General features: G+C 36.6%; 1 protein-coding gene across 1 annotated transcript; it reads right to left on the bottom strand.

The window, feature by feature from the left end:
• Positions 1-8217: 8217 nt before the first annotated feature.
• On the bottom strand, positions 8218-11240 carry LOC131598518 (ethylene-responsive transcription factor ERF018-like). The gene is made up of 2 exons (XM_058871109.1): positions 10589-11240; positions 8218-8426 (listed from the first exon to the last, which is right to left on the bottom strand). Exons 1-2 carry the CDS (start codon positions 11238-11240, stop codon positions 8218-8220), a joined length of 861 nt encoding a protein of 286 aa, XP_058727092.1.
• Between the last annotated feature and the right edge of the window lie 3365 nt (positions 11241-14605).

The following is a 14605-nucleotide window of genomic DNA, read 5'->3' as shown; positions in this document are numbered from 1 at the left end:
GCTATCATGTCTCTTAACACCGAACCTTTCACATTATGCATAGCAAACGGGAACCTAACAAAGTCCTCGTACGAAAGATCCTTGATAGTACCAATCCACCGATAAGACTTCATCCACACTTCCTTCAAAACTTCACAACCGCCTAAGAGATGTTCAAGGTTCTCATCCTCCTTATTGCAAAAGACGCAAAGTAAAAGACTAGAATCTAAAATGCCCCTTTTAAATAGTTGGTCCTTCGTGGCTATACGATTGTGGATGATTCTCCATCCGAATAAAAGAATCTTAGGCGGAGATTTTACCTTCCATAAATGCTCAGCAGCTTTAACAATGTTAGGATCAAGAGGAGGACCGGACATTTTTTCAAAAAATCTGTTGTAACAAGATTTTACCGAGAAAATTCCGTCCAAGGAAGGCGCCCATATGAACCTGTCAGTTTCGTTAATGACTGGGACGCAGTCTTTGATATGCTGCAGCACCTCTGTCCGCAGCCCCTCATCCGACTCTGCCAGCATACCGAAAATAGCACCTTCATTCCAGTCCCAGCCATTACTATGGAACCCTCCTGCTGCAGCCACGGACAGCAAATCATTACCGGCTGCCACTAACAGATCCGGATAAGCTGCAGCAAATGGTTGCTTCGCTGCCCAGCATCCATACCAGAACGGTATGTCCACTCCATTGCCAATGATACAGTCCACTGCCCCTGCAAAACCATGAGTTAAAAGGGAAATATAATTGTCAGATATGAGCAAGTCCCTCCACCAAATCGAGTCGGTCTTCTCAATGACAGACACATCCCCAACCAACACTTTCCTCTTCACCTCTCCGTATCTAGAAGCAAGAATTCCACGCCAAACCGCATCCTCATCCGTCAAGATTCTCCATTTCCATTTACTCAACAACGCTAAATTCATCACCTCAACATTCTTCACTCCCAAACCTCCTTCGTTTCTCCCCTTACAAACCGTCTCCCACCGAACCCAATGGATAGTTCTTCTACCCTCTCTACCACTCCAAAAGAAGGAGCTTTGAATAGACCAAATTTCGTTGAGAACCTTCGAAGGAGCTTTATAGAAGGACAACGAATAAATGGGTATGGCATTTAAAACAGAATTAATCAAGCTCACTCTTCCCGCTATCGAAAGGTTCAATCCTTTCCACACCGCTAGCCTTCTTCTAAGATGAGATATCAAATCCTTCCACATCGATATTTTCCTAGGACTATCTCCTACCCTCACGCCTAGAAATTTAAAAGGCAAAAAACCAACTTTACACGCAAGAAAACTCGAAGCCGCTTCCATGAACCAATCTCCCACATTGACTCCATAAATGTTACTCTTGTTGAAATTAACCCTCACCCCCGACATAATCTCAAATCCTCTAAGAATAGACTTAATGGTCCAAATATTCGCGAGATCTCCTTCCGCTATAAATATTGTATCATCCGCGAATTGAAGCATACCACACGCATCAAATTAGTTATAAAGAAAACCTCTAAAATCACCCAACGAGGTAGCTCTATTCAAAAGGCCCGTTAAAACTTCCGCGGCTATGACAAACAAAAACGGGGACAACGAATCACCTTGGCGGAGGCCCTTTTCCACGTTAAATTCCTTAGTGACACTCCCATTAATGATAATGGACAAAGAGCTAGTAAACACACATCCTTCCATCCACCTTAACCATCTTTCCCCGAACCCCATTTTCTTAAGAACAAACCTCAACAAATTCCAACTTAACCGATCATAAGCTTTCTCAAAATCCACCTTCATAACGAAACACCTCCTCTTATTTCTTTTGGCCAAATCCAACACCTCATTCACCACCAAAACACCATCCGAAATATTTCTCCCCGGAACAAAGGCCGTTTGGTTATTTGAAATCAACTTCCCTAGGACCCTTTTCAACCTACCCGCCAAAAGCTTTGAAATGATCTTATAAAGGCTACCGACAAGGCAAATCGGTCTAAATTCGGTCAATTTGATAGGATGCTTAACTTTTGGAATAAGCGTGATGAAGGATGAAGTACATCCTTTCGTAAGCTTAGCTTTATCAAAGAAATCCTTTACGAAACACTCCACATCCTTCTTTACCGTCTCCCAACATTGTTGAAAGAATTCCAACGTGAAACCATCCGGGCCCGGGCTTTTATTACCATCGCAATCCCACACCGCCGTCTTAATTTCCTCTTCCGAGAAGGGCCTTTCCATCCACTCTTTTTCTTCAATGTTCAAAGAACGAAAAACCAGTCCCTCCGGGACAGCTCTGTCAATATTCTCCTCCTTGTAAAAACCTTCAAAATGGTCCCTAACTTCCCTTTTAATATCGTCAACACCTTCCACCCTACCCCTCTCACCCTCTAAAACCGATATCGCTCCTTTTCTTTGTCTATTTTTAATAGATTTGTGAAAGAACCTAGAATTCTTATCTCCCTCCTTCAACCATAATTGTCTCGACTTTAGCCTTAGCATACTTTCTTTCGTGTTCAAACAATTCCACATCTCACAAGTTGCTTCTTTCCTTCTCTCCACCAAGTCGTCAATATTTTCACCAAAGTTGTCTACCAACAAAGAATCCATATCGTTAATAATCCCCACCTCCTCCACTATTTTTAAATCAATCCACCCGAATATCTCCCGATTCCACCATTTTAATCTTTCCTTCAACCTCTTAAGTTTCTCAAACAAAACGAAATCTCCCCTTCCTTTAATGATAATCTTACTCCACTCCTCATGAATGAAAGCCTTGAAGTCTTTATGAGTAAACCAAGAATTGTTGAATTTAAAGGGTTTTGGACCCCAATCCACCGTACCGCACACGAGACTAATAGGAACATGATCCGATACATCTCTCGAGCCTATTCTTTGATCCACCACACCCCACACATCAATCAATCTTCTAGAAACAAGGAACCTATCAATACGACTCATCGCTCTCCCGTTATCCTTGAACCACGTAAATCTCCCCCCCACACACGGAACATCCACCACTCCCATACGAGCTATAAACTCTCGAAATTCCTCCATTCCCCTAGAATTGGCAGCCGAACCCGCACCCAACCTCTCTTCTTTCCTCACTACCTCATTAAAATCACCTCCGAGACACCATTCCTCCGCCCCACTTTTGCTCCTCCGCTCTAACAAACTCTGCCACAAAAGATTTCTATTCCGCACACTGTTGGGCGCGTAAACATTCACCAGGTTGATAGCCGATCCTTCCCATAAGATATTAATCCCGACGAAACCAGGCCCCGAGAAACTGAACACAAGATTAAGGGATCCTTTCTTCCACAAGATAACCAAACCTCCCGACGCACCTTCTGAATGTCTAGCCGTCCAATCCACCTCTTGTCCTCCCCAAAAAGATCTCGCCATATCGTCGCTAAAACTAGAAAGTTTAGTTTCTTGGATAAAGCACACATCCACCTTGGAAGAATTTAGAAGAAAACTGACTCTCTTCCTCTTGGATAAAACCCCTCCCCCTCTAATATTATAGGAAATTAAATTCATTATAACATTTTGAAAGTCTCCTTCTTACCCTTCATTCCCAATCTATCTCTCTTCTCCATCTCTTCCAAAAACTCAATATTCGCTTCTTCTTCTACCCCGCTTGAAACACCCAACCTCTTAATAGACTTCCATAAATTACCCCCAACATCAGATAAAGAATTTCTCCCCACCCTATCATTGCAACGATTAAAATCAGATTCAGTAGGAGAAGGGCACTGAACTGACGTACCTTCCAAACTATGTTCTCCTTCGTCTTCCTTAACAGCTTCACCGACGGAATCATCTTTTAGACTAGCGGACTTCCTTGGCGCTATGCAATTGAAATAGGAAGGAACAACTTCCACCCTTTCGCCCAAATCTATCACACTTCTGTATTTTCTCCCTTTGGATTTTGGCACATACAGTTTGGGCTTTGATAATAACAGATTTCTGCATTCAGAGTCAAAGGAAATGTTTTTTATGGCCAGGCCCACTTCTTGCACCGGCCCATTAAAAGAGCTAGACGATTCTGATACAAATCCTTTACACTCGGTCCCACCCACTACACTGTTGGTGGACACCTCACTTAACACCTTTTTCCCCAATATCCTTTCCTCGTTCCCCCCGCTGCCAGCTGTACCTTCATTAAATGCAAGCATGCAAGGCTCATTTAATGCATGAGAAAAAGAGGGACATTCAGATGGTACAGTCTTGCCCAAGACCTTGAAAGCCTCCAAATTATCCTCTCTTGGTGCAACTCTGCTCACCTCCTGCTTCCCTGAACCTGCGACAACTTCCTCCAACCTACTATCTGCCGCCCCACCTACGTTGAAATCTACTGACACCTTCCTGTTGGACCCCACTTGTTCCTCCTCACCTTCCTCTCCGGAACTCCGAACATCCCCGGAGGAAAATGAAACAGAGCTTTCCCCCTCTTCTCCAAGCTTACCCGCCTTGGCTAAAACAATCTGATCGTGAGAATCTTCCCTAACAAACAGGAAGAAAGATTCTCCACCTACCCCCATCTTCACTCTTTCATTGATCAACACCTGAAGATTAGTTTTGATCAAAAATCTAGCTTCTTCCATAGATACTCTCGCCATGGACTTGTCGTCACATTTAATAAAACCTCCAAAAATATTAGCTATGGCCTTGAATAACTTGATCCCCCATACATGACAAGGGATACCAGAAACTCGAATCCACGTGAATCGCTCCTTATCAATGTCTGCAGGTCTCCATGGTCTAATAACACTGAACCATTGCTCCCACCATCTCATTCTTTCTTCAATCAGAATTTCGACCTCCCCATACACTAAATCTTCCAACACGCATAGATTAGGACCAAGGATCGTCACTCTAATGGTAAAAATACCCTCCTCCAGAAAAATTTTCTTCATCTCCATCGCCATACCCGCATTCCTCAAAACCCCGATGAACGCCCTTCCGTATCTGGTAACGTCTTCATCCTCCGCTTCAAAAACAAAGGATTTGACCGCCGGTATAGCTTCTTTTAGAGGGATTCCAGATGCCTTTAAGTTCTGAGTTGCCTCCGCAAAGGAACGGTTATCAACCCAACCTTGCCTTCTGAGGGAAGATTTCGCCTCCGGCTTAAGCTTCGTGTTGACCTCTATTCTCCTAGCGCCATTAACAACCACTCTCGAAGGTTTCTTCTGTGACCTTTGAAATCTAGGTAAGTTAGCAAACAGCCTTTTACCCTCCAGCACCATATTATCCAGCTTCGTTGCCAGCATTCTCTCGTCCTCGACGTTGGCGTATCTGACAAACCCGAACCTTCTCCCTCGTTTATCTCTGTTGGGGGAGACAACCACTTCCACTATGTTGCCCAAGTTCTTGAACTCGAAAAACAAATCCTTCGCCTTCCAGTTGATCCCGAACTCAGTAATAAAGAAGGATGAAACCACCACTTCCTCACCCAGCTTTCCGTTAGCTGAAGCAATGTCCCATCTTCCACCTCCAATCCTCTTTCCCACCTTTCTCCAAGCTTCTGCCATAGCTAAGAGAACACGAAAAATAGAGCCAAGCCCTATTCCTAGAGAGAAGGGATGCGTTGAAAGGGACTGGAACAAATGGAAGCTAGTCCCTATTTTGTCTACTTGGTGTGAATATTGTTTACTCCCATATTTTTTTCGTGAAGAGAATTCTTGTGTTGATAATTTAGCAAACTTTGATCACTCGATTACTTCATTAATGCGGTTGAATACTGTCCCATCCTTTATAAAGGATGAATTCTTAAGTGATAAGTTCAGTCTCCCTTGTTATCGTTTTTCGTAGTTTTAATTTTTTTTCCTTTTTTTCGAGGTTTTGGTTTAGTCCTCATGTACAAGTTTTTATCTTTTTAATTTATATTTATGAGCTATGGACAAGTGATCGGTGTGACTAAGGATGCCAACATAGTTTAGATGTTTAGTTTCTCCTTGATGGCATGATTCTATTAATTCAATATATATAAAATACTCCAATCACATAGAATCTAGAATCTAGAATATCATAATTGGAATATTAATATGGTGGTACTGATACATCAAAGTAGTATAAAACTGACATAAGTACATGAAGTCACATAATATACATCTTGTAAGATAATTTAGGCCGTGCCTTTTCATTGATCTGATAGTCATTTATATACACAATACAAATATGTGGTTATGCCATTGGAGAAAGTTGTCTCAGTGTAGAGAACTTAAGATAGTAGCTCCTGGATGTCCTAAACGGTTGTGCCATAATTCCGTGGATAACGCGGCAAAGGTGGATGGTGGCAAGGATTTATTAGGTGGTATTTTGGCAATGGGATAGAGGTCACCAAAACTGTTACAACTCATTAACAACATTCCTGTCTGAAAATCCTTCACAGAAAAAGCAAAAGGATCAAATTCAACTGACACATCATTATCTATGGTAAACTTACGAACATAGAAAAGATTTTTTATGGGTTTCGGTGCATGTAAAACATTAGGTAATTTTAGAGGATGAAGGGAATTTGGTAAGGATGCATGTCACCAACCAATTACAGGAATATTTTGACCACTATCGACAGTAATATTATTACTCATATTGAAGTAGGACGTGAGATTACCTCCGTTGGCCGTCATATGCGAGGTTGCTCCGGTGTCCATGTATCACTGATCATCAGGAAGAGAAAGTGAGTGAGTATGCATGGCAGCTTGAATATCCGTTGGAGCATGTGAGGAGGTTGGCGCTGCATTGGCGACATAAGCTTGGGACCAAGGATGTCGGGTTGTTCCTTTGGATTTCTTATTGTTGGATACTGACAAGGTGGTGTAGCCCATGGTTGCCATGGCAGGGAGCTCCACTGTTGATATTGATTTGGGTACGGCGGATAAGCCCACTGCTGATGCGGGTAATATGGTGAAGGCCATTGCTGTTGCGGAGTACAACCTCCGCCACGTCCATTGTTTCGCCCTCGGCCTCGTCCATGCTGTCCTCTGCCATTGCTTTGGTCACCACGATTATGGTTGCCGCTGTTGCCGCGGTTAGGACAGGATGTCGATGAATCAACTGGTGCGTCATTGTGAGACGCCATGAAAGATAAATTTTCGACTAAGCTTGACACCTTTTTTTGAAGTGCTGTTTCTTCCAGAATGATCATGGAAAGGCTTTATAGAACTGAGGAAGTGAATCAGCATGACGCATTCGGGATCCCATAGTAGCATATGCATTGGTTAGTCCCGAAATGAGTTGAAGAACTAAACGTTCATTCGATACATGGGCACCAACATTAGCTAGTTGATCAAAGAGAGACTTGAGATGCCGACAGTAGGAGGAAGCATCAGAGAATTGCTCCATATGAGTTCGCAAAAATTCTTGCTCTAGGTAGAGAGCCCTAGAATTCTTGTTATCATAAAAAATGTCGAATAAGCGATTCCACGCGATTTCAGCGGTGGAATTATGTTCGATGATGGTGTTGAGAAGATCATCGGAGATTGTTCCATATATCCACTGCAAAACGACGGCGTCGAGACGAAACCATAATTGTGGATCGGTAGTTTTGAGAGAAGGATATGCGTCTAGTTCAGAGGGAATAATATGGTCAATTACTTGAAAAACTCGAGCCTGAATTTTGAAAAGTTCTGACCACGTGTTATACGCGCCCTTTTCAATGCTTACAGTAATCTTAATGAAATTAGTAATATTTGGGACAGCGAGAGCAGGGTGGGTTGGCTTAGAAGTGGGAGGTGGAGGAGGAGGATCGGTACGACCGGTGGAGTGTGAGGGAGAGTTGTTGTTGGAGGAATCAGAAGTCATGGCTGTTTTGCAGTGGTTGAAGAGAAAAAGAATGAAAGATGGGAAGAAAATAGGTTGGCGGCTGGTTTTAGGGTTTGGGATCAAACCAAGTGTGATACCGTGTAAGATAATTTAGGCCGTGCCTTTTCATTGATCTGATAGTCATTTATATACACAATACAGATATTTTGTTATGATTTTAATAATCATTTGTAATCAATACTAATAATAATCTTTCTATATTTACATATCTAATACATCTAATGTGCGTACAAAATACATGTCAAGATACATAATACTATGATACACAACGCAAATAAGAATAAAAAGGAAAGTTACCTCACATCCATTAAGATATATTGCCTTTCCTTTTTCTTGAAACTTGATCATCTGCAAAGATAAGCAACAACATGGGGTATTACACCTCTTAAATAAAATTTTATCCTTAAAATATGAAATTTACTTAAAGAGGTGCGGGTAACTGGCTTGCATCTCTAATTTCAATTCTCGTAGATTCTTCGGGTGAGATTCTTCTCGCATTACCTTCACCAACGATATCTCCTTGTTCCTTTAGGGACTTTACTGCATAATCCATTATTCGACTTGGTTGCGGTTGGAATGTGAGATCTACTGCAACCTGAATCGTATATGGAAGGATATTTTGAAGAAGATCTGACACAAATTTTCAAAAGTGAGATACATGAAACATATCATGTAGTCTGGATAGGGTAGGGAAGGTGACGAGTGCCAATTGGTAGGCCACATCACCTACTCGACTAATGATCTAGTAAGGAATATTAAGACTTTTTGCGCGTTCCTGAATGTATATTTCGTAATCAAACAGGTCAATCCGGACAAGGAATATTAAATTGTTCCATTTTTTATTTATTTATAAAGAGCACCACTCATTCAACCTCTATAATCATAGATTTTAATATATTAGTGGAACTGTCTTGTGGATTGTGGAGTTCCACTAACAAATCAAATTAGAGCATGAATGCGAAGGAGTTGGTAGATAGATATTGTGCATGTTTTTTGTGAAGTAAATCGGTGTGCTAATTTGGAGACCATGCTGGATGTCTCGATTATTTTGTTCGAAGATTGTCCGTTAGAGATTAAGGAACTTTATGATAGGGGATATTACGGGTTTTGAGGCTCCTAGACTTATTGTAGTGTAATCTCACTTTTTTCGGACTAACGCTCTCTCTATTATAAAAAAATTAAAAATTAAAAATTTCACCAAAAAAGTCGTAGAGTAAAAAGTTTTGTCCAATTTAATAAAATTTCATTATTAACGAATATAAATATAATTTTAAATTAAACTTTGTATATAAAAAATATAGTATATAAATTAATTTGATATATTATATTTTAAATTGATAAAAAAAAGTTTCATCATAGAGTATAAAAATGTTTCATTTTAAATTGATTGAAAATGTAATACATAATTTAAATTAAACGGAGATAGTTTTGATTCTTCAACTTCATTTGGCGACATTTTTTTTCTTCTTATTTTTTATTTTAGATTTCAAAGAATAATTTTTTCGAAAAAAAAAAAGAATAATTTTATTGCATTTTTCTATACTTAACTTATATATATTTTATTTTCATTTTAATAATAATTTTAGATTTCAACGAATTATTTTGTCAAAAGAAAAAAGAACAATTTTATTGCATTTTTCTATACTTATACATTTTATTTTTATTTTAATAATCTAAAATCAATTGTGAAAGAGGTTGAATGAAAGGTTCTTTTCATTAAAAAAGTGAAACGATTTAATATTTTTTAGTTTAAAGATTGAAAACTATTATAATAAAAATTAAAAAATAAAAAATATAAATAGTATTATTTATTTGTGTATTTATTTTTTATTTAAATTTAATTATTTATAAAAAATTAAAAATAGAATGAAAAGAGCATAATTGGAAAAAAAATAGGCTACACCAATATATATATATATATATATATATATATATATATATATATATATATATATATATATATATATATATATGTATATATATATATATATGGATGGAAGAAGTTATTGGTACTAGGTAGTTGCTAGCAAGTGTCACTATTTCCTTTTCATTTTAGCCCGAGCTAGTGCTATCAAGTAGAAGAAAGATGGCACAAAAAAAACGTGGCCACTTTAAAGTTTCAATAATGTTCTTAATTATGGTATGGTATGGTCGATATGATAGAGACTCTTTCTTGCCAAGTATGATCACCATCTTTTGTTCTCATGCTTCCTCAACAACAAATGAATAAAGATAAACAATAAGCTAGCTATAGACTTGAAATATGTCACCATTCAAAAACAACATCTCACTATTCAAAAACAACTTAAAATTAGCCAGAGAAATTAGTAACAAAAATATGAAATATTTCACAAGTTTTTTAAAGCTAAACTTAATGATAAATTTAGAGTAATTATACACTGTTTCTTTTAAATTACATTTGCTAATTTAAATTTCTAGTAACACAGTCCCAAAGCCCATATATTCTAATTCCTAATTGCTCCTTAGTCAAAGAGCTTATATAAATTATTATTTATAATTAAAGTTAAAGAAAGACAAATGATATTGAAAAGATTTGGATTCTCTTATAACTGTATTGTGCACTGCAACGTAGAATCGTCAGACTTAAGAGGTTGGTTCATTGATTCTACTCCGTACTGCACAGTATAATTGCAGTAGAGAATCCATTAACCAGAATGGAGAGAGAGGGAGACATGGTTGTTTAAGTGTGGGATGTTTTGTTGCTCTAAGAAACATTCATGAGAATCAAAAGTTCCAACTCCAAAGAGAATGGTTTGAAAAGGAATCTTCACATTCAATTTGGTCCACAGTGTCCTCCACAAAAAGTTGATTGGAATATTGTATCTCACTCGAGTATTGCATCTTTTCTAGCCCATAATAACCAAAATGAGAGCCATTAGCAACTCCATTATTCATGTCATCCAGCATATCCTCAAATGTCCAATCCATCCTCCTCAAATCACCCTCATTATCATAAAAAGGAGATGAATAAGAATTAGAATTGGCATCATTTTGTGACTCTAACAATGGCACTTGTTGATCTTCTTCTTCTTCAGGAGTACTACTCAACTCAATTGGTGGTGTGTACTCATTGGCAAACCTAGCTGCAATCTCTTGAATCTCTTGTGGGGTAAGAGAGTTATGAGCAGCTACATTGATGGTAAGAGGGGTATTAGGGAAGTTGAAACTAGCTTGAGGACCACGTAGACAATAAAGGGCTGCATCAAATGCTCTAGCAGCTTTCTCTTGTGAGTCATATGATCCTAACCATATTCTCTCACGGCTATTTGGAAGCCTAATTTCAGATACCCATTTTCCCCATTTTCTCTTCCTCACACCTTTGTACAACTTGTTATTATTAGTACTAATAGGATTATTGTTGGAACAAGATGTGTTGTGATCATTGGTAGCATTGATGATATTAGTAGGATTAGAACTAGCCATGTGTGGTCATATATGGTTGGTTTATGATGAGTGGATATAGGTTTAGCTTGCTTTTATATATAAGTTTTGTGATCATTTCCATGAAATTGACAGGTTCATTTGAATGGTTAACATCATTAATGAAATGAAATGTAGATAGAAAAAATATATATATTTTAATACTAACTTTTTCATGGGTCTATTTTTCTCATAAATAAAATGTATAATTTTTTTGTATTAATAGAAATTAGGTGTAGCAAAAGACATTAGTTAGACTTGCACATTATAATGAATTACTATACAAATAATGACTATAAAATGCATTCATATTTTAATGAAAGACATGTTTTGAATAAAATTATTTTAATTTACAGTATTATGTTTGAATAAAATTATTTTAATTTACAATAATGTGATGATCACCTTCTCGTTTATAAAGTTTTACGTTGTTATCCAATAAAAATATATTATTCTTATATGTTATATTGAAATTCTGGTATGACAGACTCAGGATGTCACTCACGATGTCAAGATATCTGATCTGTTGTCAGCTTAGCAAAGGCAGAACAAAATGATCCCCAATTTTTGATTACCCTTAAGAAGAAGGAGTCCATGAGTACTAGGATCATGTTTGTTCAATCAACATAACCAGATTGTACACTTCATTGGTTCTGTAAACGGACAAGTTATCAAACCTGAACCTGATGTTATACACGATGTTACAACATCCAAGACTGAACAGACAATACAATGCAAAAGATAAATAACACAGTGAATTGTTAACCCAGTTCGATTTAACTACCTACTTTGGGGGCTACCAAGCCAAGAAGAAGATTTCACTATCAGTAGTACTATTTTATGTAAACAACCTCTGGTTTACAGATAAACAACCTCTGATTTACCTAGTCACTACCCAATGCAACCTTTATCTTAGAACTCCATCTAAGACAAGAGAAGCTCTACTCACTCCCTAGTGATACCTAACTGTTACAATCCTACAACAACTATTTAAACAATTAACAATAAAAACTAACTTGATCTTACTTCACAGCTTCAATCAAGAACATAATACTTAACTCTTACCTACAGGTTTCGAGTGAGAACAATAACTTCTCTTATCTACAGGTTTCGAGAAGGAAATGACAGCCATCCCACAACCTGGGTGATCTACCTATACAAACCATAATGGCTACATCTTTTCTATACACGGTTTGCTCTCTCAAACTAGGTTACTAAGGTTTCTATTTATAACCTATTCCAAATTGGACTTGGGCTTACAATCGCAACATTACTAGCTGTTACAAATTAGAAGATATCTTCTGCTAAAAGAAAGGTCTTCAATCACAAGTTTCCTAATTTATCTCCTAAATTAGAAACTGCTGAATCTTCAATATTCTGATTTGATTCTTCAATATTCTGACTTGATTCTATTGACCTTTAAATCTGCGCCACATAGGATTACATAATATTCCATAGAAAATTTTGTATCTGTTGAGTATCAGACTGAATCTTCATGTTCTAGTTCTGCAGGCGCGATGTCATGAGTTGATGTCATGACATTCCATATAACATCTTGCTTTTGTACCTGTTTTGTTCTTTTATATTTGCAAGACTTATACATTCTATTACGTTTTGCTGCTATTATATTTTAGCCAAACATAGATGCCAATCATCCAATAAAAACATCAACACATATAAATAACGAGATATATAATTATGACAATATAAAGTTAATTTATAATTATTTGTGTATCAATTTTTTTAAAACATATATTCAAATCATATCTCATATATTGTTAAATTTTTAACATATTTTGTCACACATTCAACATCATCATTAGTGTGTAGATATAAATAGTATTTTTTATCATATACAAATAGTCTATGAAAAGAAATTTAATCTTTGTATTCTTTTAATTCTTATCAAATGATTTCTACTTATACATGTGTCAATTAAACATGTATATATGTAAATTTAAATTTATAATTAAATATATTATAATTCAATAAAAATTAGTTATTATTTTATAGTGCAAGTATCACACTCTTTAAGAAAAATAATATGTAATTTCAAATTTAAACTTATTAAAAAATATAGTTGAATTTAATTCTAATTCAAATTATCTTGTAGGTAAGAATTACCCTAGTTATAAGTATATACTTTTTTTTTTTAAAAATCTTGGTATCCGGCCTTGCGACCGACTAATCCAAGAGGGACTAATCCAAGAATTACCCTAGTTATAAGTATATACTCTTTTATAAGTATATACTCTTAATGCACTCCTTCATGTTCAGAATTAGACATTTAGAACGTAAAAATAAATTATGGGTAATCAGATAGCGAAAGTTTAATAGGAGATGGTTCATCAAATCTTAAACGAGACTCTTGACATGTCAAAAATATATAATTGTACTCAACTCAATCCAACAAAATCAATTTATAAAATGAATATTTTATAAGAAGAATATAAACAAATTAGTATAATAGTTATAACCAATAACAATTGAAATTATATATTTTTCTTGTAATAAAAGGTTAGAAATAACTTTTCGATTTGTAAAAGAAAGTTTATGACCTATGATGACAATGGTCCCAAAACCTTTCTATTCTCAATATATCATAAGATCTTATTTCTTTTAATTTTGTCATTGAAATTCTATGTAAGGACGGAGATAGGGTTAGTGCAAGTGAAATGAAGTAGTTAGGTTATCATGATAGAATTTGAAGCTTCAAACGTGTTGATCAGAAAAAGGTTTAAAAAGTGACACGTGGCATATCACTAGGGGTACTATTACTCTACGACAATGATGCATGAGGACATGGTAGGGCCACACCTTAATTTAATAATAAAAACAATTTTGTACGAAAGAGCACGTGGAGAAATTCCTCAACAAGTTGATGCCATTGTTTTGGACAATTCAAGCTTTTTCGTTTCTAAATTATCTTTTGGTAAAGATATTCTTTTCTTGTTGAATTTTGCAATAGATATTTTCATCTAACAGAAGACTTAATATTGGTAATTTTTAATGTATTGAATGTATATTACATATATAAAAGAAATATGGGTTAATAGGTATTTACACCCCTGTAATGTAAGCGGATTTTGTTTTTCCCCCCTCTGTTGCCAAATGCAGGTTTTGGCAACAGTTTTTTCAAAAAAATCGTTGCCAAAACCTGCCTTTGGCAACGGAGGGGGGAAAAGCAAAATTCGCTAACATTACAGGGGTGTAAATACCTATTAACCCAAGAAATATTGGTATACAAATAATAGATATTGGTATCTTTGTGGTAGTTCCTATGATTAGTTTGTTCACTTGTTGTTGTCTCTGTCGATCTCAATAAAACTTCTTAAAAAATATATTGAGAATGTGTGAAAAAGTCTTTT

Source organism: Vicia villosa, linkage group LG4 (assembly GCF_029867415.1).
Source record: "Vicia villosa cultivar HV-30 ecotype Madison, WI linkage group LG4, Vvil1.0, whole genome shotgun sequence".
Taxonomy (NCBI): Eukaryota; Viridiplantae; Streptophyta; class Magnoliopsida; order Fabales; family Fabaceae; genus Vicia; species Vicia villosa.
Note: the sequence above shows the minus strand (reverse complement) of the source record. Positions and strands in the feature narration are given on the sequence as shown.